Source organism: Mastomys coucha, unplaced genomic scaffold (genome assembly GCF_008632895.1).
Source record: "Mastomys coucha isolate ucsf_1 unplaced genomic scaffold, UCSF_Mcou_1 pScaffold8, whole genome shotgun sequence".
Taxonomy (NCBI): Eukaryota; Metazoa; Chordata; class Mammalia; order Rodentia; family Muridae; genus Mastomys; species Mastomys coucha.
In genome coordinates, this window is record NW_022196914.1 from 49,746,966 (window position 1) to 49,774,507 (window position 27,542).

Consider the following 27,542-nt stretch of genomic DNA (forward strand, 5'->3'; position numbering starts at 1 on the left):
ATATATACATATATATATGTATATGTATATGTATATGTATATGTATATGTATATGTATATGTATATGTATATGTGTGTGTGTGTGTATGTGTGTGTGTGTATTTATTTATATATACTCCTCCTAAATATAACCTGTGTAGTCCAAATAATGTCACTTGTATGTATGTTTCTAAGGCTTACAATTTGGCACTATACAAGCAATTGGTGTACTGTTCCTAGGAAAGACCACCTCTCCCACTCCAAGCTTTCCTCAGTTGTGTATAATTCATTGTGTAGAATGAAGCCTCGTGGGCTTTTCCCTTTCTACTTTGGCATGTCTAATGGTATTATCCTTGTTTAGTTCAGGCTTAGGCAGTCATATTAAGTCATTATGAGTGTAGCTTTTGCTCTTTTTAGGAGACAAAAATCCCACAGCAAACTTCCTGTTCTTCTGGCTCTTACAATCTTTATGACCCTTCTTCCATAATGTTCTCTCAGCCTTAGGTGTAGGAGTGTTTTATAGATGTAAATACTGGAACTGGGATCCATACCTCTTCATTTTGACTGGTTTTAATTTTCGGTAGTGGTTTCCTACCCATATATGATGCCTATGAATCATATCATTGAATGACATGCCAGTTAATTGTACCCTAAGGGTACAGTAGTGGCACACATACCTTGGCAGTAACCAATGGCTCTTTAATTGGACTTAAGACTTGCCCAATAAGAGAGAAATTATGTCTAGTACTGAAAACCTAGCTAAGTACTCGGTGCTGGTGAAGCCATCGTTACTAGAGGAGAATCTATAGCTTATAATTTACTAAACCAGTGTAATCCTAAAAACAATCTGCAAGCATTTGTTCTTCTTCCAACAGACAATAATTGCTGGATTTTCATCCTTGAAGACTTTCTTGAGAATGTCTTTGTTTTGATAGAGTTTAAAGATCAGTGATGAGCTGGTACTTCTTTAGTTTTAGATTATATTAAAAAAAATTCTTCCAAGGAATGAATAAGAGCAGCTAATTGCAAACACCATGGCTTCATGCTACTATTAATAATGATGGCATTGGAATGAAGATTTTTAAAGAAGTACACTTGTATTGTTAACTAGGTTCATCAAAACTGACTACTGATAATAGGCAGTGATAAAATAATTAGTGAAAACATGAAATCTATGAGTCTTAATGTGTCTGGGATTTTGAAAGAACATATCATGTATTCATGATAGATCATTCCTGTAAAACTAACGATTAAGTATGAGGCAGAAGAATAACAATTACTTCCCAGTTAGCAAGTCCTGCGTATTTCCAGATCAGCCTAGAATACATGCTGAGACATTTCTATAGAAGCAAACTAAATGAATAAACAAAGACACAAACAACATGTCTAGTAATTTGGTGAGATTATACAAAGTAGAATTTTATTTCTGACTTTTACATGCTGGAAACTTCAAGATTAAGATACTAGAAGTTTTAACATCTGGAAAGATATACTTTCTGATTAATAAATGGTAGAACTTCCCAACATAAGAAACAAATATTCTCTCTGGTCTTTTTAAAATAAAAGAATGAATCCTAGCAATACGCCCATTTCCAAGTCTCCTACCAAGGCACAATATTCTCATAACATTGCCTTCTGAGTTAGGATAGGGGAGACATAACACAAAAAGAGGGGAGAGGTAGTCTATTGAACTGTATATACTAAAAGTCAAATGCACTACCAGAGGACCCAGCTATACCCCTCCTGGACATGTACCCAGGAGATGCTCCAACATGTAATAAGGACACATGCTCCACTATATTCATAGCAGCCTTATTTATAATAGCCAGAAACTGGAAACAACCCAGATGCCCCTCAACAGAGGAATGGATACAGAAAACGTGTGGTACATTTACATAATGGAGTACTGCTCAGCTATTAAAAACAATGAATTTATGAAATTCTTAGGCAAATGGATGGATCTGGAGGATATCATCCTGAGTGAAGTAACCCAATCAATAAAGAACACACATGGTATGCATACATGGTATGATAAGTGGATATTAGCTCAGAACCTCAGAATACCCAAAATACAATACACAAACCACAAGAAACTCAACAAGAATGAAGAACAAAGTGTGGATACTTGGATCCTTCTTAGAAGGGGGAAAAATACCCATGGAAGGAGTTACAGAGACAAATTATGGAGCAGAGACTGAAGGAAGGACAATCCAGAGACTGCCCCTCCTGGGAATCCTTCCCATAATTAATCACCAAGTCCAGGAGACTGATATAGCTGTTTCTTGAGAGGCTCTGATAGTGCCTGACTAATACAGAAGCAGTGGCTCACACCTATCCATTGGACTGAGCACAGGGTCCCTAATGAAGGAGCTAGAGATAGGACCCAAGGAGCTGAAGGGTTCACCGCCCCTTAGGACGAAAAGCAATATGAACTAACTAGTACCCTCAGAGCTCCCAAAGACTAAATCACCAACCAAAGAGTACACATGGTGGGACTCATGGCTCCAGCTGCATAAGTAGCAAAAAATGGCCTATCCGTGCATCAACAAGAGGCCCTTTGTCCTTATGCCCCAGTCTAGTGGAATGCCAGGGCCTAGAAGCAGGAGAGGGTGGGTTGGTCAGCAGAGGGAGGGGGAAGGAACAGGTTTTTGAGGGTGTTTTGTTTTGTTTTTCTAGAAGAGAAACCAGGAAAGGAGATATCATTTGAAATGTAAATATAGAAAGTATCTAATAAAAATATTTTTTAAAAAATCAAATGCAAGGTAATCTAGTAATGCCTTGTGAAGTTTAAGCTTTGAATCCATGAGAGGAGGAGGGAGCAGGATGGCTGGACATTGAAGATATTGAGAATCTACAAATTGAAAAGCCATACATATTCAGCAGCACAGAAGCCTTTAGACAACAGACAGATGCCACGAGGCACACACCAGCCCATATTGCTCACATATACAGAGGCACAGGCCAATATATAACCAGGATACCGGCCACTTGGAATTAGGCACACAGGTAGACCGGCAGGCTCATACTGGCAGGATGGTGAAGGCAAAGACTCAGGCACCTCACTTAAAGACCATTTTGGACATTTAAACAAAAATTGGCATTCTACCAGAAATAATGTTAGACTATATCAATGTTGACTTTGGAGCTTGCCAAACATTAGATATCAACATTTTGTGCTGACTCTTGGCCTACTCACATGTCTAGTGTCAGTTAAATTATAGCTGATATATATCTTATAGATTTCTATATCATACATATATTTATAGCTTTTAAAGGCATACTCCTACTAGTACAATACCTATCATTTATCTAAAGAGGAGTACACCTATAGAGAATATCTACAAATAGAAGATATGATTCAGTAGAGTGAAAGAAAATGGGTATTTAGATATACTTTTTCCTAATGGACAGTGATCAGCTAGTTGACCAAATTTGAATTTGTAAACCAGCTCCTGCTTATATTGCTAACATATGCAAAGCCATGAGAGGGACTCACTCCTCAGAAACATATCTGAAAAGAATGTCCAGGGTCAGGAACAGCATAGAAGACCGGATGCAAATACAAATGCAAAGAGACAGCTGAATATATTGGGAAGCTGTTCCAAGCCTTGTGTCTCACAGAAGCACCAAGGACCTCTCCAACTGAGCTTAATGCTCTCTCATCTACGTTGGAGAAAGCTTAAAGAACAGGAAGGGACACAGAGAGCAGGGCATGGGGGCAATGAGATAAAGGTAAGAAAGGTTGATAGTGCCTTGTATAATTACAGCTGTAGAGAAAACAGCATTCTGGGTGATGGAAATAAAAGACTATAAAGAATGACGGGCCGGCCACAGGCACAGCATGAGGCCACTTATTGTGAGGCGCTCATGAATTGACTAAGAGCCATTCAATTTATTTGTAGACACTGTGGGGAGCTAGTTATAATTCAGAAATAGATTTCAAGTTTCCTAGGAGAATTCTTTGTATTCTATGTTCTCTAAAAGTAAAGACTGGTGGTATAAAATAGACAACTACTTACATCAGATCAAAATTTTAATCTTAGCACTTAGACTTTTTAAACTTCTTTGATTAAAAATGAACCAACAACAATATCGTTGAAAATAAAACAAAAAAATAAAACAGAATAGAATAAAAGTGCTAACAAACCACCATCATAGACACAGACCAGACACAAATTTGTAAGATGGGATTTGATTGAGGTGAGCATGATGTGATTCAGTTTAAATTTTCAAGAGATTTACAGAAAAAAAAAATGCAGAAGAATGAAGACATACTTACCCTGTACTGTTGTTATTTTATGCCAGTCACCCAAACTCAGAACTTTTCTTTTGCAGTATTTGATAAACTATCTGGGCCCTTCAGCTTGTTGACCTTTTTGAGTTCTGGGGGCTGTATCTTGGGTTTTCAGCACTTTTTTTTTTTTTTACCATGTGTTTTGTCTTGCTAACAGATGTTTCCATGAGATTTAAAACAATGCATATGAAAAACCCTAGCAACGTTAACAAAGAAAAATGGTTATAAATAAAAATAATATTTGATTTTTGCACATATTAATGTATTAATTTCCGAATCCTCAAATGTCCAGAAAATTTATTTTTTATTTCATATATTTTTGAAATTGTTTCTTTGATTGAAAATACTTTTTCCTTTTGTTTAATTCATTATTTTATTTATTTACATCCCAAATTTTGGTCTCCTCCTGACTACCCCCCTAGCTGAGCTCTTATACCCATACCCCTCCCCTTCACTTCTGGCAGAGGGGGGACATTTTTTTCATACAAGATATTCTCATCGAGATTTCCTCTCTCCAAATCTGCCTGTTTGCACCTCTTCACTTACTCAAATCCATATCTTCTCTTTCTTTCTATTTAGAAAAAAAGAAACACAAAACAGTTTATATTTTTACTCCCTCATCACTCACTGTAAATCAATAAACATGCCCATATTACAGATTGTAAGCATCTTCTCCGATTCTGCTTATATGATATTAGACACATTACATAGTGAAATATGACAGTATTCTTTAACAGAAGATATTACTCATTATTCTGCCAAGACTATGCTTGAGGAAAAGCCATTCCTATTATAAACATTTACTGAAAATATTTACATAATAAAATATTTATTAGTGATGGGCCTCCAACAGAATAGTCAGGATCAGCAACTTTAATAGATTATTTAAAATTAATGATTGCTATTATTAATTGACAGTAAAGAACATAATGTAGATAAGAAATACTAACTGAAACAAAAACTATTAGTAATTTTACTAGGAAACATGCAAAGATCTATCTGTTGTAAACCTAATAATTAAATTTCATATACAGAGCATGAGTAACTAGCTATTTTGACTTTGAAAGAACACATACTCTTGCTTCTGAAACAAGAACTGATGACCAAATTACAGGCAAAAGGCATTCTGATCCTTATTCCATAGCAAAATAATTATCAAAAACTAAATGCTAACTATATCTTATAATTTGAGCCTAAAAACACTCAAGGGCATAGCTCTATGTGGTACATATCGTCAGTTTTACTATCCACCAACATGCCATCAGCAGCAATATGTTCAGCAATTAAAGTTTTTCTTCAACATTTTCAAAATGGACTAATTAATGTGCTATTCTTCTGGCTTTTTATAGTTTCAGTCTCAAAAAAGATAAAAGCAACTTGTTATATGACCATGTTAATGGTAATGGTAATGGTAAACTGTAAAAGGATTCCTAAATCTTCCATACCCATTGAGATTACCCATTTAGTATATTTTTAAATATTTGCTTTAGTTTTTAAAATTGCATGTAGACAATATATCAATACTGCATACTTCTGTAATGAATCAATTGTATAGCACGTTCTGGAACATTTGAAGCTTGGCTTAGCCATCTGAGCTCTTTAAAAGAGACAGTACATGTCTCATTGTCATCAGATTTTTGCTGTCATGAATTATTTTGGGTTTGTTGATGGATGTGTGCATATAATATAGTCAATACTAAAGCATAAAATTAAAAAAAAAAGTTCCACAACTTCTGTTTTGAATGTCAATTCTAACTCTGTAGAAGTTTGCTCATTTGTACAGACTTTCAGTCCACTTAATTTTAGTGTATGTTTTTAAAAATTAGTGTTTTTTAATAATAAAGTTTATAAAAATAATTCTAAAACATTCTTTTGTCACTGTAATCACAACATTGATTTCTAAAAATCACTTGGAAAAGGTAAAGCCAGGATTATCTAAACACAGAAGAGGAGCATCCCTGAATCTGGGTGCAAACTTTAGAGCTCAGAACACAGATGAGATTCCACTTCCTACCTTCCCATAAAGCTAGGAAAAACAAAACATTACATGCAAGTGAGATACTTATAGCCTACATTAATTTTAAAAAGTTATTACTTCTAAATAACAATATTATACTTTGTTTCTTTACTTAATTTCAATATTACTCTAATACCTGTAAATGATAAAGTAGTAAGGTTTGCTTTTTCCTGATACTATCTATATTTGAATAATTAGTTTTACAAGGAAAAGGTATAAGAATCACTTCAGACCAAAGCAATACCTGCTCAGCGTAGGGAAGAACCCACTCTATTATTCAATTAGGTTTGCCAAACTGAGCCAATAAAATGACAGCATACTTAAAACACTGGGATCAGATAAACAATGGATTTTTAAATATAACTATACTATAAATACTTGATTTTGCCAGCTTGTCTCCATTACAGACTCCCTAGGTTTGTTGTCTGCACCTGTGCTTTCATGGATAAGCTGAGGGCAGATAAGAGCGGATGCCTTCCTTCTGTATGCTCCTGGGGAAAGTACACAGGTGCATCCCCCCGTGTCCACACTCCACTGTAAAGCTCACATCACAATTGACCACCAAGAGCAGGTAGATGTTCTCTGGCTCTCTAGCATTTTATCTTTTAAGTACCAATCTGGCCTAGAAGCAACATGACTGAATGTTTCAATCACTTCTATGTTCCAACACACAGCACTGTATTTTGTTAGTTCTTACCAAGGTAGGGTGAAACTCTTCAAAGAGATTTGAAAGGAGGGAAAGGATACTAATGTCAGATGAGAATTACCAAAACATCAATTTCTCCACTGTCCTGCAATTTGTATTTCAGATATGAAGGGCTGGAAGCAGGCCACAAATTGTCCTGATGAAATAGAAAATACCTGGTGTGATTTAAGAGACTCTGGGAGATGAGCTTTGAGATTCAGTGGAGAGCCTGGGTTGCTCTGCACTTTTAAAGGAAAGAAAAAAAGCATTTCTACATTTCTGGTGTGAAAACTGAAAAAAATAAAGTTGTTCTTTTTTCCTGACTGCTCCTAATAATATCTTTTGGAGATATCTTTGGAAAGCAGATGATTTTCCAATACTATTCCTTTTTTTGTAGGAATATTTCATTTGACAGTGAAATCTGAGTGCCAGAAGGCAGATAGTTTAAATATATTGCCACAGTTTAGAATGGAATATTTTATGTTTCATAAATCTTTATAGGCTATCATCTTATGTGATATATTCTGAGAATATTCTTGTTACTTAAGGCAGCTTTCATCATAAAAGAAGTTAAATATGGTAATGTGTCCTACCTGCTGACTTTTTGACTGAGCATTCTAAATGCCAGTAGGTTTAGAAGGAAAATAGCAGTAAACAATGTTTCGCTATGATGTTCCCCTGGGTCTTTGTTCTGGGCTCACTAACTTAATAACAAAGGAAAGTGTGAATTTCTGTTTTTATTTTTCTACTTTTGATATTATAAAGTAATTACTTGATTTCTCCTTTGTATTTCTTCCTCCAAACCCATCCATATACTTCTTCTTGCTCTTTTTCAAATTATGACCTCCTTCATTAATCACTGTTACATGGATACACACCATATATGTGTATATGTATGTATATATATATGTGTGTGTATATACATGATATATATACACACATATATGTGTGTACACACACACATATATATATATATCTTGTATATATATACATATGTACATATGTATGTGTGTATATATATATATATATATATATATATTGCCCATTCTATAGAATGTTAGAAATTAACCATATCATAGATTCCAGACTAATTCCTAATTTCCTTTTAAACATTTGTCCTTATGGCCACAGATAAGTTAATCCTCACTCTGATTCAAAAAATATCTCTTTGTAACAGTTGGAGACCATGACAGAAAACCATAACCAATCAAAATGGAGAGTATGAATTTCTTATTGAGGATCAATAGGCTCTTTTATAAACACCATATAGCTGGCCATGATGTGCACTTCTATAATCTCATTATCAATAGACTCATGAGGCAAAGGCAGGAGGATTGTGAGTTTAAGACTACACTGGGTAGTGTCATCCTGCTGGTATGCAGATAGAGGAGGAGGAAGGGAAAGCTATATGTTCTCTGGTTATTTGAAGCTAATTCCATTAGGAAACACCATTTCCTCAGGGATGGAAGTAGCTCTTGTGCATTTTGCCATTCATTTGGTTGGGCAAACAAAAGTTAGAAATTCCTAATCAATTTGTTATTTACAATAAACTAAGAAAAACCTAATATGAACTTTGCTAGGAATGGAGAGTTTTATATGACAGGAGACGACTTATTCCTTAATATTACACATTTAGGAATTAAATCTTTCTGTGAGAGATCAGAAAAATTCAAATTCTCAAGAGCGCTGTCAATTGCATGCTATTTGCTTCTCTCTCAAAACAATCCTAAACCCTATGAGAGAAGGAATTCTGACAGTCATCATAGAATTCTGTTTCCCAGTCAAGAATTAACTGTCATCCGAGCTTTTGACATGTCAATTATACGAGAATCGAGAAAAAAATGTATGGAACTTAGCATGAATGAAATGAAGGGACAGAACATGTAGATAACATAAAAGGAACAACACAGAAGCAAATTGTTCAACAAATGGTATTGGAATATCTATTGATTCATGTTAAACAGAAAATCAGACCTCACAGAAATACCAAACTAGTGAAAATAATGCCTCAGGGATTTTAGGTAACCATCAAATATGTAGCTTAGTTTTTGTTTTTGTTAAATTGTGCAATATAATCTGGGTTTAGATGTACTTGGAGCGTGCTACAAAGCCACAGCAATTTAGAGAAATGTTGAACTGCCTGAAGTAAAATAAAACCTTGGTTTTTTTTACATAAGTAGAATAAAATGCAAATTTTAGAGTCACAAGAAACTACTTGAGATCAACAGCCAGAGTACAAATAGTTTTCCAGAAACTCCACATGTTTATTAGTGATGCAAACTAATTTTTGCACTGGAGAAACATAGCAAAAAATATGTCCCAGAGATTTTCTTTTCACTTTCTTCTTAAAGTAAAACATTTCTGCAGTTGGGAGTTTGAAACTAAATCTCTGGACAGGCCGTTTGAAAGCCTCGTATAATTTCATTGAGAGCTTGAGAGGCAAACAAATCTCTGAAGCAAGCAGGATCTATGTTTGTAAAAGAGCTTATGGAACAAAGCATCATCCTGAAAGGAACACAGATAAAAAGTTGGAATCCAATGTAAATTATAGTACAGAACATCTTATATGTGTCACCATGTTCTATGGCTCTCAGCAAACTGTGGCTTCAAATTAAACATAAAGAGATGGGGCCAAGGTGATAGTCTTCAAGAAATTTATAAGCTCTTGCAAAAATATTAAAGGAATGCAGGGGCATAAAGATAGTGAACCATTTTTAAACCAAAGCGCGAGGGGAAAAATAGGTGATTTTTAGCTACTGGTCATATTTATTAGGTATGTATCCATGATAATAAACATCATCTACAAGTTGAAATAAAAGTGTGAGTATAAAATAGACCTTGCGTTTAGAATGTTTATCTAAGAGAAAAACAAACAAACAAAATATAAACAAAAACAACCCACTGCATTGTAATACTAGAATTTATTCAGAGAGCAATGTCAAGTTAGTTTTGAACTATAAAATGTGTTGTAGACTGTTCTGGGTACTGGGAAAGTCCTAAACACAATGCTTTCTGGAACTAGCATTCCTTATTACAACTATCGATATTAAAAAACATTTAAAAACCTTCTTGGAAGCCTGTAGCCTTCCATATCACAGTGCAAATGTTAGGATTCTCGAAGCTTATTCTGTTTGACATAAACACGGGTGATCTCAAATACCACCCTCAGACATGAAGAATTTATGAAAATATACACAGATCATATTTTAGAGTGTCAGTCTCATAGTTAACTTCTGATAGTGAAATAACATGGATAGAAATCCACCAAATGAGGTGTTATATGCAGCAGAGTCCATGAAAGCCGTTTCAACAGTGAAGCTGACCCAAATGCCAAATAGCAGAGCTAACATAGACTATTTAATGTGTCCCACACTCCGCATGAGCACAAAAATATTTCATGATAGACAACTATCCAAAGGCTTGCAGTTGACCTCAAAGGAGCTAAAGGAAAAGACCAGAATTCTCTTAGAGTATATTAGTATTTTAATGTATACTTTATTATACAAAGCTAAACTAGTGTGTTACTGAAACAGCTTGCATCTAAAACTACTAGGAAAGCATTAGCTCCTCTATTCCGGGATTCTACAAAAGGACACCTACTTACAGAAGTTTTAGTTAACTGTTTGTCTTAAAGAACACTTATGAATAGACTCCAGGCAAAAATGTACTTTAATATACCACATACTAAAAAAAGAATGAGATGATATTTTGGGAAAGAGAAACATTGAATTCTTATTAAATATGTTAGATATAGTAGTTAGTACAGAAATACAATATTTTCTACTTTATCTACATGATCTCAAAACTACATACATACATGGTATTTTCTGAAGTAGAGATATGTAAAATTAGGCCCCTGGTATGTTAAATCTGCTTTGCCTCATTAGCAGAAATTGTTAATGCCTAGCAAGATGTGTTAGGTGGCAATTACATCACCTGAAACTATGGAAGGCAGTAGCTCCAACGTGGCTAAACAGAGATGGAAGATGTTCCAACATCTTTGTTTCCCATATATTCATATATAAACATATATTCATGTGTTTGATACAGCATTATTGGATATCCTATAATATTCACGCTCCTTGGTACTCAGCTTTTTCTTGTGCAGAGTGATGGCCTGAAACTCTTAGAATAGGTTCTCATTATGCCTTATTTTACAAAGAAACATTTCCTAGTATATTAGAACTTCCCTAGGATGTAGATTCTTATTTCATTATTATATTGGAAGAATGTACTCATATTTAGACTAATTTTGTTATAGAGCTTCATTGGCTTACTGTAATTGATTGCAAGGAAACCTTCAAAAATGATGCACTAGCCACTCAATCATGAAATGGTTTTAGGATGCTGGAAAATTTACTTAGAAAATTGAATTTCCTGAATAAGAGTCTGAGTTAGAGTCTGTCTATTCTAAAAGAATCAGACTTGATTAGAAACTGCACAATGCGAACAATGACAGAAGTTTTATATTTATAAAGCTAAAAATTTTAATATATAAATTTATAAAATTAATAAATTATTTTTATACTCAAATTAATTTTATTTATTTAAATAAGAGTATTTAAATAAAATATGTATTTCAACACAGTATTTAAATAAAAATATTTCTTTTAACTTCCTGTACATATTTTAATACTGTGAAATTTTAATATGGCTTTAAAATAGTTAAATCTTGTGATTCAATTCAGTTCAATACTATAAATTTTTGAAAGTACAAAGGTATCCAAGCAATATTAACTAAGCAACAACTTAATGGTTCTTAAATTACTTCAAGAAGCATATGAGATAGACGGTCATCCACAAAAAGTTGAATTTCACACTCTTATGTACATAGTTACTTATGACACAGATATTTAAATTCTAATGTCCACTAAGTCTCCATTACTTTTAAATAGATAAAATTTTATTACAAATCTCATTATAAATATTTACAATGGCAAGGACTATATAAAATGAAGATTAATAAAAATTATGTGTCTAGTTTAGTATTTTTTACAAGTATTACAATGGAAAATTGCAAGCTTAATAAAGAATGAAAAAGTCAAGAATCTCTAATAATAAATTGGCATTGTTCCAAATATATCCACAGCAAACTTATCCTTTCATCTGTTTATAACATGCTATGTAGAATTAGTTAATAGTCACACTTACAACACAGGACATCCTATGATCTGAACTTCAGATAAGCATTATCAAAAATGATGAAATACCAGAGATTTTTAAGCATGAGTATTCAACTTGAAACACTAAATGTCAGTTTCTAAAGATTTTTCTCTTACTGCTATTATGAGAAAGAAATACCTTTGCTCTCATTGGTCAAAGTCCTGCTTTCATTGATCATAAAACACTGGGATCAAGGTTAAGAAGAACTTATAATCAAATTAAAAACTTCACACACAGAGAGACACACACCCCTGAGTCCCTTAGTGTTGTACAGGTAGCAGTAATAATTAAATGAATAGTTGTGCATTTGAGGAGTTACAGAAAGGAACACAGGAGGAAAGGGGAGAAAAAGAAATGATTTAGGGACAATTCTTTCAACAAAATAAAATTTTTTAATTAAAAATGGAGAAACCTTCAAAGTATCTAAATGTATATCTTCCCTAATGAATCATAACTTGACAGGGGTAGGATATGTCTTATGGAAGCAATAGAGTGGGTGGGTGCAGGCAAGGCTTAGTGGGATAGCTCATCAGCTAAGGAACCTTACTACAAAACCCGAGGAACTCAATTCCATCCATAGGAGCAACAGACTGGAAAGAGAGAACCAACTTTGTAAGTTGTCTTCTGATCTCCATATGTGCATACACGGCCTTTCCCTGCCCCTAAATACACACACACAAACACAGAAAGAGAGAGATAGAGACAGAGACACAGAGAGACAGAGACAAACAAACAGAGAGAGACAGACAGACAGATAGACAGACACACACACATACACACATAGGCAGGCCCACCTATATGTAATAACAAAAAGAAATATGGAGAGCAGTTGACACTAGAAGATATGCACTTCTTCAACTGAGATTTAATTGCTTAATGGCTAATATTAGACTAAAACAAGGTTCCTGAGAATAAGAGCTAGAAATGATAGGTCATATTTGACTTCTCTAATATAATTCCACTGCATGAAAGGACAGGTGAACCTAAATGTACAATTCTCTTTAAGTTCTGTCTTCTATTCCCAACCATACAGGCAAAGCTACTATCTAGCCAAGTAGATTTTTTTTCATAAATTTAACTCTAAAGTAGGCTTATTTTCATTTTTAATTAAAATATAGCTACATCACTTTTTCTCTCCCATGTATCCTGACTTCCTCATAAACTTATGGCCTCTTATTCTTTATTATGATTATACATTCATACAGATATACATATAAATACATAAAGATGACTCCATGAGTCTACTTAGTGTTTAATAAACACAACTCTTGAGTCTGTTTAATGTTGCTTGTATATGTTTTTTAGGACTACCAGTTGGTATTTGATAACAAATTGAGGGCTGATATCTGGGAAAGACTAATCCTCCCTCCATCTGCACTTGTGCAGGACTGGTCCCTGTAAGCTTTCTGTTATCTAGGTTGGCCCAACAGTTGATGTTGTCATTATTCAAGTCTTGTTTACTCACCCATAATGTTAAGATTTCATGGGTTTCCCTTCCCTGGCAGACTCTTTTTATATATCTTGTTCTCTCTCTCTTAAGCACATCAGCTAAGTGTACAGATAGTCAATAAAACTAATGGAGTGCTTATAGTGACACAATGAACAAGACCTATGCTAACACAATGAACAGGATGTAGTATGCAAAAAAAGTGTACATTTTACTCACCCATTCTAGAGTTGGTTTTTATCACCTCCTATCCTAAAAGATTCAATGCAGTCTACAAGGGCCAGAAGGCCAGAGACAAAAGAAGTAGCCACTGTGACCTGAGTAATTCTTGAAGAGCCTGGGGAAAGCAATGTAATAGTACGTCAGTATTGGAGGACAGGAAAAATTTCTAAAACACTAGAACAATAGAAAAAATGTTTAAAACTTTTGATCTATTAAGTTTAGATACAAATACACACATTTGATACTTATGTATGTATATACATATATTATATATATCTGTGTATGTATATATAATGTGTATATGTACAATGCGTATGCATCATATATACATATATTCACCTAGACATATATACATAAATATACACATACATATATATACACACACACTCACACATACACACACATGATCTATTCCTCCATAATTAGAGTTTCAGTTTAGGACTTACGGAAGCTGAGGTATAATGGTAGACATAGTGATACTGAACACCAGTAATCCTAGAACTTGGGAGTTCTAGGCTGAACTGCTTTTCAGAAGACTAGCCACGGTCATGTAAAAAAAAAACCACCAGTCTTAAAACAAAAGCAACAAAGATAAGCTGAGATAGACTCAGCCTTTCTGACAGTATCACGAAGAATATTCTGACTTTCCTTCACAGTGCTTGATGGCTTCTGGTTGATACATGCAGTGGTCTAATAGACATTGGTCTGTAGAAACTAATGTCAGTCTCATCTTAACATAAAAGTGTTGCTGGAAGGAGCGTTTTATTGTCACATTTTATATGATATTATGTCTGTGCTGAGGATTGAATGCTTATTAAAATCTGATTTGAATTTTTATTAGCAACGCAGAAGAGTTTACAATAAAAAAAACAAAATCCTAAAACTCAACTAGGCTTAGAGTTGTCTTCCCCCACCCTCTTGCTTTTGTTAATTTGCAATTATGGAAGCCTGTTCAAAGCATCTTGAGTAACTTTTACTGGAGGCCTCGTATGACAGGAAAGGCTAGAGAGATCTCCTAAGTATTGTCATGTTTGAAGACGATAACAAACTTGTCATAAGCCAATTAGCCTCCTTCTTAAACTCAAACGTGCATACTTTTTTTTTTCAAAATTTTAGAAATCACACTGCAACTGTCTTATCTAAGAAGTTTTCCCTTCTTTATGGGCAATCAGTATTTTCCACCACCTTAAGAGATCCTAATTAAAGTAGATTTCTGAATCACATATTTCTTGAAATCTTACAACTTTTTTAAACTCAGCCAGAAATGTTGTGTTTGCTTTGCTTTCACGGGTAAAACATTGAAATTGCACTCTTAGCAAGGTCTACTGTGCTAGAGACCAAGTACTGGACATGTGCTATGTGTTAGCACAAGAACAAGATGTTTCGTAAAAACAAGCAAATTCATGCTTTGTATGCTTTGTGCTCTGTGCCGTTGCTACTGTGAACCCTCTAAAATAAACTATTTCCAGTTCTGTCTGACTAAAGTTTAAATGAGTGAAATATAAATCTGTACAATTTTCTGTAGATATGAATTTTATAAATTATCATGTATTCTCAAGCTTCACTTACTTTTTAAATAAATGTCCAAGTATCTATGATTTTTTATGTTATATCAGAAATTTCATAGCTACTAGCAGTTTCACAACTAATGTATTCCATCTTATAAAGAACTAAATATAATAATTTAACATTTGGAGGCTTGACAGCTCCTTATAGAAGTAGAGACAAAAAAGAAATTGTCTTTTTCTGTATTTTCCTTTCCATTTTATTTTTCTTTAAAAAATTATAAACTATTTTATAATATGGTATAAAACTTTAATTTATGATATATAATAAAATACACTTTATAATATAAACTATTTTGAACATTATATTTTTAAATGATTATAAGATTTGCAATGCACACTAATAACTTTAAACTCAGTTATTTCAAATATAGACATTGTGTTCTCTTTTTTCACTCCAAAATCCTCCCCTCCACGTTCACTCTCCAACTGTTCCACATTCCATACCTCTTTCCCACCTTCATGTCTCCACGAAGATGTCTTCAACCCCCACCACGCACCCCACCTGACCTCTAAACCCCGTGGGGCTCCAGTCCCTTGAGGGTTAGGTGCACCATCTCTGATTAAACTCAGACCCCTGGCAGTCCTCTGCTATATATGTGTTGGGGCCTCATATCAGCTGGTGTATGCTGGCTTTTTGGTGGTCAATGTTTGAGAGATCTCAGGGTCCAGATTAATTGAGACTGCTAGTCCTACAGGGTCGCTCTCCTCCTCAGCTTCTTTCAGTGTTTCCCTAATTCAATCACAGGGGTCAGCTGCTTCTGTCCATTGCTTGGGTGCAAATATCTGCATCTGACTCTTTTAGCTTCTTGTTGGGTCTTCTGGAGTGTGGTCATGCTAGGTCCATTTTTGTGAGTGCTCCATAGCCTCAGTAGTAGTGAAAGGCCTTAGGACCTCCCCTTGAGCTGAATCCCACATTTTCTGTATCTATTCTTCTGTCACGTGACATCTGGGTTGTTTACAGCTTCTGGCTATCACAAATTAGGCCGCTATGAACATATTGGACCACATGACCCTGTGGCATTGTGGGGCGTCTTTTGGGTATATTCCCAAGAGTGGTATATCTGGGTCTTCAGGTAGATCTATTTCCAATTTTCTGAGAAACCTCCAGATTGATTTCCAGAGTGGTTGTACCAGTTTGCAATCCCACCAGCAATGGAGGAGTGTTCCTCTTTCTCTACATCCTCTCCAAAACATGTTGTCACCTGAGGTTCTGATTGTAGCCATTCTGATTGGTATAAAGTGGAATCTTAGAGTCGTTTTGATTTGCATTTCTCTGGTCATTTTCTTTTCTCAGCCATTCAAGATTCCTCTCTTGTGAATTCTCAGTTTAATACCATACCCCATTTTTTGAGAAAGTTGGATGTTAGATTTGATATTTAATTTAAAATTTTATGTCAATAGAATCCAACTGAATATATTAGGAAATGTTGGCAAACACAAGTATATACTCATGTCTTCTGTTGTTTGACATAACAACTTACCACAAGATTTTTGTTTACATACTAAATTTTCAACAAGTGAGATTTTTCTAATAGCAACATTTTACTTAATAGAACATCTCAATTGACAAAGAGTTCCTCCCTGGTTATTGCAGACCAAATCCATACTGAAAATAATAACAATTTTAAAAAATCTATTAGGTAAATAAATATTGGATGTCCAAATGTGGTAGATTCTAGATATAGCATTCCACTGTATTTTATTCAGCAAATTTTTACTCAAAAATTAACCATTGAAGATATATTTTTTTGTCAAACTAAAAATGTGTGGTCATACCTGATAGAGAAATCACTTTGTGTTTGCCATGCATGGCAGGTGATCTTCTAGTAGATCCACCAAAAAAATAACCAAATATTCAGTTTATTTGTTTGTTTGTTTATTGTTTGCTTTAATTTATTATTGCACAGGAAGCAGACTAAGCCTTGAGTGAGTGAAGTTCTGAGTGAATGTGTATCCTAATATGCTCATGGCCATGTCAAGAGCTTCCAAGACCTAGTACCCATGACAAAATTGGCTAATACCTGTATGAACCAGGATCCAGAGAGGCAACAAATCTCTCATTGGAAGTAGGAGTAAGGGAGTATGACTGTATATGGGAGATTGATCAGTGCATACAAAGACTAGCAACTGCAGTTTCCTCCTCTGGGATGCCTAGGACCTGAGACTGCTAACCCACAGAGACCTTGTACAGAGATTAGCTAATTCATCCCCTTGTGCTCTACATTAAAACCATGCTAAGTAGTTAAAGGAATAGAGGTGGTACCTGGCAGAGATCCCTACTTGGTCCTAGCTTCAATTTATGTGTTTCTGTCTTAAATTTATTCTCCTTGACCCTAGACAGGGTTCAGAAACTCAGGTTATATGGGTATCAGCATTTAGTAGTAGTAGTAGTTAGTAGTAGTAGTAGTAGTAGTAGTAGTAGTAGTAGTAGTAGTAGTGCATGAGTATTTTACATGCATATATGTTTATATGTTTGTGCAACCTATAGGTGTCTAGTGCCTGTAGAGCCAGGAAGAAGAGGACATTAGACCTCTGGACCCAGAGTTATAGATGGTTGTTAGCTACTGTGAAGTTGCTGGAACTCAAACCTAGATCATCGAGAAGATCACTAGATCACTTAGTGTCCTTAACTGCTGATCTATTTCTCCATCCTCTGTTGTTTCTGCCAATCACCACTACTTTGCCTAATGCATTAGAGAAGTATGTATATATATATACATGTGTGTGTGTGTGTGTGTGTGTGTGTATTTCTCCAGGTTCCTGGTTACTAACAAAAAGTTAACCTACTTATTCTAGAAGACCATATTTAAACATTCTTTAATTAATGACACAATTAATTGTGGGCTAAGTATTCTATTACATTCTGGATTTTTTCTTTGTCCCTCTCTCCTCTCCCTTTCTCACTCACTCCTTCCTTTCCTCACTTCTTCCTTTCATCTAACCCTTCGTCTTTTCTTCTTTTCATAATTTTATTCTCAGTTGTCTCATTGGTCTTATAATCAAGTCAGCCATCACAAAGCCATATGTTCCTACATAATAAATCAGTTGTTGAATAATTTAGCTCTTAAAATTAAATAATGAAAACTCAAATTAAGGTAATTGTTTTAAATAGCTACAATATGTTTTATAGAAAAGAAAGTGGAAAGATGGCTTGGTTGGCAAAATGTTTCCTGTACAAGTATGAGGACATGGGTTTGATCTCCAGGACCCCAAGAAAATGCAACCATGGTCATGGTAATATATGCTTGTAATCCCAGTGCCTCAAAGATGGAGACAACTGGATTCCCTCAGGAATCTCTGACCAATCATTTTAGCCTAGTCTATGAATTCCAGTTGCCAGTGTCTCAAAAAACAGAAACATCTATAAAGAGTGACGTTGACTTCAGACCCTATGTACACCCAATATACACATGCATGTGTGCATCTACAAACACCCATGCATCTGTATGTATCCATTCTTATCATCTTATACAATAAATAATATGTAAAATATTACATTTAAAAATAAAATGAGCAGTTACCAATTTTAAATTTATCATGTATCATAAATGTATCATGTGTACTACATAATAAAACTATTACTGCCCCAAATATAAGTTACCAATTTTAAATTTATCATGTATCATAAATGTATCATGTGTACTACAAAACAGAAAATGAACACATCTATAGAGGGAAAGAGGTATGAGATCATGTTCTTTATTCTTCTTTTTTAGGTTTTTCAAGGCAATTTTGACAATGACACTCACAGGAAAAATGTCATCGACCCTCCCATCTATGCACGACACATAAGAATCCTTCCTTGGTCCTGGTATGGAAGGATCACCCTGAGGTCAGAGCTGCTGGGCTGCACAGAGGAGGAATGAAGGAGGGGACCACACATCCCACAATGCTTTTCTTTATTTTCCTAGAAGTATCTCCATGAAATGAACTGTGCAAATCTGATGGAAACTGTATCTGTTTTTTTCAAAGTGTTCAAATTATGGTAGGCTACTGACTGTCTTTTTAGGAGTTCTGAGCCTACCTTTTCAGTAATTTAATTTGGTTTTCTTTGCTCACCTCTCTTATGTAGTATCACACTGTCTGTGAATTTCTCTCCTTGTTCTCTGAATTCTATAGATTGGTTGAAGTATAGTAGGCAGAGCAAGTCTCCTTTTCACAGCAAAAGTTAAAAAGAAAAACTCATAGTCATCAGATGGAAAGGTTAAGGGAGAATTATGGTCACTGTTCAATTAATTCTTATAAAATGTTACAATGTTAGCAATAAGTTTTTTTTTGTTATGGATTTGGATTATCTTGATTGTTTCCCTGTGCCTAACACTGTTAGTGTGTATTATAGAGATTTGGAGAAAAATATTTGATATGCAGGACCATTAATATGACAATTCCAGTTTTATTTTCTTTATTTACAATACAATACTAAGTTCTTTATGTTTCACTTTATATTATTTATATGCTACATAAATAGGCTAATATACTTTGTCATTACATTTTCTCCCTTTTTTTTAACCTTAAAGTATTGGATTTATTTATATACACAGAACATGTATCAATATACATTGAACATGATTGGATATCAGTAAATGGCTCTATATCAAATATCAGTACATTGAACTTAAATTTTCATTTTTGAAGAAAGCTGTATACATTTCATTTCCAAAAGCTTTCTGAGAAATCCTTGATACCGTTGAGTGAAAAAGAACAGAAAAACACTATGGCCCTTGAATTTAAATCTTCATTTCTTTGAAATAGCAAAATCATTATCTGTGTATTTAATGCATTAGCAAAAGTATGTGAGCTTAATGCTGCACAGCTTGGTCAAGTGCACTCAAGATTCTTTGAGAATTTCCACATTTCCTGTGAGAAGAAAATTTCAATGCTGTTTAAAACCAGTGGCAGTTTCTGAAGAAAACATATTGCATAATTATTTGTGAGAAGCAATGTATTTACTAATGACGAAGTCATAAACGATCTTCAGGATGATAATTGATTTTTATTTCTTTTGCTTCAAAAGTCTTAGAAAAACTAAGCAATTATCATAACAATTTGTTATTGATAATGGAGGCATCATTGACATATGTCTCAAATTAAAGCTCACACTGCCTCCATAAATGTCCTCCGTACCTAATTTATAAGCTTAATGCGTATTTATTTTATAAGGCTTTGACACAGAATTATTGGAGTTTTAAATTGAAGGTCCAGGAAAGGAAAGGGTGGATGTGGATGAAATTCTAAAGCACTGCACAACACTGCTCTATTTTATTTTACTTTAGTCTTTAATATGTGTGCTGCATAAGGAAAGCCACTACTGTTATGTCCTGTCTGTTCACGTGCTCACAGCATCTCTCAGTGATGTAAATATGAAGCAGTCTTCAATCATAGTGAAGAATTGAAAGAGAACGTCAAACATTATCATTTTAAATGACAACAAATTCATTATTCTATGACGACTGTCAGGCCTAGTGTTTCCCCTTGCCCACCTGCTTACTGCAACAGATTTGTTAAAAATCTGTTGATTTTCAGCATATAAGATGCTAAATGATTTTCAACATTTTCCCAAAACAAAACTGCTATGTCCTCAATATTATTGTCCTAGAAAATGTTTAAAATTATCAATATAGAATATTTAAAATAGAATTTTCAATTAAAATAGCTATGCATAGAATCACTTATGCCCTAAAAGTACATTTTCTGTCTAGACATGGTCCCTGTTTCTATCAGTGATAACCATACTATTGAATTTGTAGGTGTTTTCCCTTGCAGATTCTTTATCCTTAATATAAGATTCCAGAAAAAAAAGAATAATATGTTGTGCTGTAATACTTTTCAAAACTATTCTTGACTTCATGTGGTGCTGCTGATACCTGTTTAGAATGCGTTCTCCAGAGGGGTTGTTAACAATGGCATCTGTTACTATTTAGAAAGCTGGTGAGACGCTTTCCCTTCTCCCTCTTGGCGCCATGCGCTACCTACAGGATAGCATGCACAATGGGTATGCGTTTGTCTGCAAGGGTGCTTGCACAAATTTTAATGACACATATCTGGAAGTAGCTTGTGTAACAGTTGTATCAGTGGCTTCAAGTCAAAACAGGAATTTTTCATTTAATTTGCAAATAAAATTTTACAAACATGCACAAAACATGGAATTCCCTACTCTTCACTATCTTACATAATTATCATGACTTAATTTTATAATTTAGGAAATTATGAATTAATTTTTAAAATGTCCATTACATGCATATTTTAGTCTAATCATTTGTCACAGACACTAATTCCTATTTTAGTGTTGACTTTCTCTCTGTGAATGTCTTCATAAAGATAAGTATGAATTTTGAAGACCAGGTATTAATGACTATATCTTTGCTACATAACAAATTATGAAATATAACATTGAATGCTGTCGTCTGGTGTGTCTGTAAGGACAGAAATAACTAAGATACACATAACTTTTGCAAACCTTCAAGCTGTGTAAAATTCCAATGTTTTTTTTTGTAGATATACTTAAATCATGTAGGATGTTGTAAACTCAGTATGATCCTGTCTAGTCTTCAAACTTAAAATAAACTTTTGAAAAACTGTGTTACTTTTGAAGTTGTGTTTTAAACATGTGTATACAAATATACAAATTGTCTGTGGATGTCCATAACCTTCAACACATACATAGCATAATTTTTATTTATATAGATTAACTAAGTAGGCAAAGAAAAAGAGATTATAATTGGATAATTATTTTCAAATATAAGACTGCAAAAGTGGCTTTTCCAAGATTATTAAAATGTGTAAATTTATCCATACTTTTTTATTTGAGGAAAATTTGAAAAATATTAATAATCCAATCTTTTTCTCCCATTATATATTTAAAGTAGTATACTACAAGACTGAAAAATCTATTGTTATGCATACAATATTTCTATTGCTTCTATTATTCTTTCAATTATCATGCTCAGGAGTGTACTGAAGGAAGCTGGATGGTAATAGCAGCAATGTGACATGAAAAAGCCTCTAACTCCAGCTATTGCTTAATGAAAGTCTGAACATGTGACTTCTTTATGAACAGTCTTTCTCTGATTATTCATAGAAGCCACCAGTAAAAAGAACATATGTAATTCTCACACTTCAATATTTTCTTAGGATTAAAAAATTAGAGCAAAACTAAAGATAGAAAAAGGTGTTTTCTTCTAGCAGATCTCTGTTAGATCAAGTTTCATGATTTTGTATACCTACACGTTCCTATCAAAGTGCATTTTAATATGAATGGATCAGTGGGGTTCCAATTTTTACCTATTTCTGCATACACAAGCATACATAAATGTATTTTATTGAGCAAAACCAATTATGGGAACATTCTCAATATGCTTGCTAATGAATTATGAAAAGAACTATACGGGGTAAATTTTCAGTATGATAGCAGATTACTTAGCAGAGAATCTTCAACTAGGAGCAGCTGAAACAAGATGCAAAAAGAAGATCAATACTTAGCATTCCAAGGAGAAAAGCCTGACTAGTTGGAAACTTCTTTAAAAATATGATAAATAATAGGATCAATCAGTACAATCTAAAAAATAATATCTACAATTTTAGTTTTTTTCAGTTTTGAATGCATGACTCTAAATAAATGAAATTTTTTCAAAGTTCAAGAAATAAAACTATTACTGCCCCAAATATAAGGTTTTCTCTTTTACCAATATTGGTTTTTACAAAGTTAATGAACAAGGCAATTTATTGTTTATTTGTGACAATATTGCTTTTGAGGAGCAAAGAGAGTTTTACTCAAAGAGGGAAAGAGAAAGATTGGGACATTTTGCCAGTGGAAAAATGTCTCAACTATTCTGAAACAAAATGCATTGCCACATCTGTCTTTACAAAGTCGGAATGCCTAGAGTAAGTAGCAATTTCTCTATTGATTTTGAAGGAGAAAATAAGATTCTTTGATGCTCTTCTAGTAGCTACCTATAATTCATACTGGGCAGTTCACCATTGCTGCCAAGGAAAGTTCTTTCCACAGTAGGCAAGTCACACTCACTCAAAGAGTTATTTCTATTAGCTGAATTTGGTAGCAGGAAAGAGAGAACACTTTTGGAAAAGGCACCTCATTTATGTTTTTCATGACTTGCAGAAGTTGACTGAGTCATTTGAAAGCACAATTTATATGGAAAGATGGTGTAGTCACACCAGCAAATGGTTAGCACATCTCATTGTTAAGCATGGCATGGTGATTGCCTCTGATAGAATTTTGTTCTAAAAGATATGAGTCATATTCTTTCATATTTATATAAACCCCCATGACACCCTTTGTCTGCCTACACGTCAGTATGTTAGTAACACTGATGAATGGCAAAGTAAGCTCAACCCACTGCCATCTGCATGGGACTAGCAGCAGTGAGACCAGTGGTACATTCAAACAATGTGCTCCCCATGGCCAGAGAGGATATGAGATTCTGACAATCACATAAGCACAGATATTGACATCAACAGGAAGATAGATGTAGTCGACTGTCTAGATCTGATAAGAACAGGAATGATTTAAGTGAAAATCACACCGACCAACAGACTACCTAGATCCACTCATTTCTTTTTTTTTTAAATTAATCATTTTATTCATTTACATTTCAAATGATAACCTCCTTACCGGTTACCCCTCCACAAACCCACCACTACATCCTCCTTCTCCCCTTCTCCTTTGCCTCTTTGAGGGTACTCCTCTACCCACTGATCCACTCCTGCCTCACTGCTCTAACATCCCCCCTACACTGGGGCATTGAGCCTCCACGGGACCAAGGGCCTCCCCTCCCATTGTTGCCAGATAAGACCATCCTCTCCTACATGTATATCTGGAGCCCTGGAGCTCTCCATGTTTACTATTTGGTTGATGGTTTAGTCTCTGGGAGCACTGAGTGGTCCTGTTAGGTGATATTGTTCTTCCTATGTGGTTGCAATTTCCTTCAACTCCTTTAGCCCTTCCTTTAGCTCTTCCATTGGTGTCCCTGGGCTCAGTAGTTGGCTACGAGTATCTGTATCTCTACTGGTCAGATGCTGGTAGAACCTCTCAGAGAACAGACATAATAGGCTCCTGTCAGCAAGTGTGTCTTGGCATCAGCAGTATTGTCGGGGGTTGGTGTTTGCAGATGGGATACACCCCTAGGTGGGACGATCTCTGGATGGCCTCTATTGCATTTTCCTTTGGACAGGAACACTTCTGCGATTAACAATTTTAATATGGGTGGGTGGTCCCATCCCTCAAATTGGGCCGTGCCTATCTACTGGAGGTGGTCTCTGAAAGCTCTATCTCTTGTATTTCGGCTAAAGTCATCCCCGTTGGGTCCAGGGAGCCTCTCGATTCCCTGGAGTCTTGGACATTCTAGTGGCTACCCCCAGTTTCCCCATCCCCCAGTGCTACATATTTCTATTCGATTTCGAGACCCTCTGTACTTCTCTCCTTTCCCTTCCAATAGTTTTCCATTCTTTGTCATATAGGAAACATTCAAAGGACAAAGCAAATAAAATGAAGCAGTGTCTCCTTGCAGCAAGAAAGGTCTACAGACCAGTGAATCTGACCAACTTGATTGCCACTGTGTTTAAAGGCCAAAGTATGTTCTGCCTGGGCCTGAGGAAAAGAGTTACGAAGCTAAGCAAAGGCCTTGATGGTAGCCAATGACAAAGGCAGCAATAAATGCACTTGCTTCCTGGGCTTTGGAGCTTTATAGCTTATATATATCAAGTAAATACTTCTTTACTTATCATACATCAGAAACATCCCAAAGATACCTATTAAATGGTATGAATATGCTGATCTGATGCTTGGTTATGGGACCTGAGACTCCAAGTATATATTTAAATAACAGTAAAATAATAATTCAAATGGTTAATGCAAATAAATTAGTGAGCTGAAACTTTTTAAAAAATTATATTCTAGGACACAAAAGAAATAGAGGGGTGGGAAGAGCAAGGGATATTTATAACTACTTTTGTTTTTATCAATTATAGCCTTGACTGTATATTTGTTCTTGACACAACAATCACAATACAACTTATTTTTATAACCTTAGGACACAACCATAAACATTCAGAATCATTTCAACAGTACAACAGAGCTGCCCTGTACACAGCAGTTGGCGTTTGTTGGCCACAGGGTTTTGGAATGATTAGTAGCCAGCATGGGTTTCCAGGGTGAATTAGATGGATCCCATCAATGGGAAGTTGCTTATGGCTTGAGCTGGAGAAAAGTTTGGTGCTAGAAACCTGAAAGGATTTCTAAAAAGAAAATAAAACATAACAAGCAGAGAATTGTGTGTATTTCTTTTACCTAAAAGGCAAGGTTCTTTATTCTGCTTTTCTATAAAATACTATGTAGGGACACTGACTCTTCCTTTGTTCACGTCCTTCTAGATTTTGTTATGGAGCAAACATCAGAGTCAAATGTCACCTGAAGGTAGATTTGTGGGACATGGGTCAACATTAATGACAGACTTTCAACTTGGGTTTTAATATAATGAAGACAGTGGATTTCCTGTTTGCCTTAATACATTTTAAAGAATTTTAGAATAGACTTTATATAGTTGCTTCCAGTTTAAAAATTAATATCATCTCCTCCATACCCTCATTCTAACTTTCCATGTATTCTAGAAACTCAATCTATAAAATCATGTGTGTGCTTCATCTCAAATTTAATACCATATATTTATACCTCTGAATGATTGCATTATGCTATAATTCATATCCTGTGAGATGTTAAATTGTACTTGGATTTTCCCTGATATATTCCTGATAGCTTTTCTGTTACATATTTCACACATAAGATAATTCTCAAACAGTGGGATTGGTCTTTAGGAAAGTTTAAGAGTATTCAACTGATGTTTTGTTGTTAATTATTAATTCAGAATAATGGAAGCACTTACATTGTGCCAGCCAATATATGTGAAAGTATAGAGATGAAAAAAATCTGATTTCAGGCTCTCAGCTTATAGGATGGAACTCTTGATATAAAAGAAAGGAAACAAACTGGATATGTTCTATAGCAACATAAGAACTTGTACCAGTCAATGCAACAGAGTAGGAAAGGCACATGAAGGAGGTAACACTGAACAAATCAAACCTAATGAATGACTCATGATATGTACCACATGTACTACTCATGCCAAACCTAAGAAGGGTAGATTAATATATGGTCTCCTTTTAAGAGAAGAAACAGAAGTCAAAGACGCTAGAATTTGACCAAATTGTAGGACTTTGGTATCTACCAAGATTTCATAGCTACCCAGTAACAGTTCAATATTTATGTTCTTGTTGTAACTCAATGTTAAAAATGTATTGCATTGCAAACAAGAATGGACACAATAGTAAACTACCTCTAGCTTAGCAGTTCTAAATTGTTTATTTTACAATGTCTTATATAGCCCTATATATTTTAATGAATCTTTAATACTTAATAATGTGGTTTTTAAATAATCAACCAATGGTTAAAAATTAATCACTATATGATTATACTTTAATTTTAAAATGACTGATTCTTCAACAAACTATTGAGATATATTTGGCAGCATACTTTTTCATATGGTAAGTAACATACCAAATATATCAAAGCAATAATTAAAAGCATGATCATTTGATTATCTATGTAGAAACAATGAAATACTGAGGTCACCAGTAAAAATGTTAACACCAACACTCTAAAGTTCAGTGTAGTTTAATTGACAATGTTTCAATTTCTGGAAGCCAAAAGCTTTCAATACAAATTTATTTTAAATTTTAATTTTGTCTTTCCCTGAATATTTACATACTATGAAACTTTCTTTCAATATGGGTTATAACAATGAGCTACAGTCTCAATCATGAAACTATGAAGGGAAGCAACTACTCTTTCAATGTCTAGCAACTTCCAGGCTCAAATACAGACATTAAATAAATCACATAGAAGGTAGAGGGAATACCTTATGTATTGTATGGGTGCATTACCTGATAATTAAAAAGCCTATGACCTATAGAAAAGGGTGGGATATCCAGGAGGCATAAAGGATTCCAGGAGAATGCCAGGCAGGAGATTGGCCCTGGAAGATATAACAAGAGGAACTCATGGTACGTGAGCAGAGGTAAGCAGCCATGTGACAGAATGTAGATTAGAATAAATGGGTTATTTTTTTTTTTTTAGATACAAAATTTACTTTTTTTTT

At 34.6% G+C, this 27,542-nt stretch overlaps 1 protein-coding gene across 2 annotated transcripts in view; it reads left to right on the forward strand.

The window, feature by feature from the left end:
- The window catches only part of Edil3 (EGF like repeats and discoidin domains 3), a 486,419-nt gene extending 464,464 nt beyond the window's left edge, over nt 1-21,955 (forward strand). For both annotated transcript variants that reach the window (XM_031360541.1, XM_031360542.1), the window contains one exon: nt 19,092-21,955. In XM_031360541.1, coding sequence (XP_031216401.1) covers nt 19,092-19,241 — 150 coding nt within the window. In that variant the 3' untranslated portion in view covers nt 19,242-21,955. The remainder of the gene's footprint in view (nt 1-19,091) is intronic.
- Nucleotides 21,956-27,542: the final 5,587 nt, after the last annotated feature.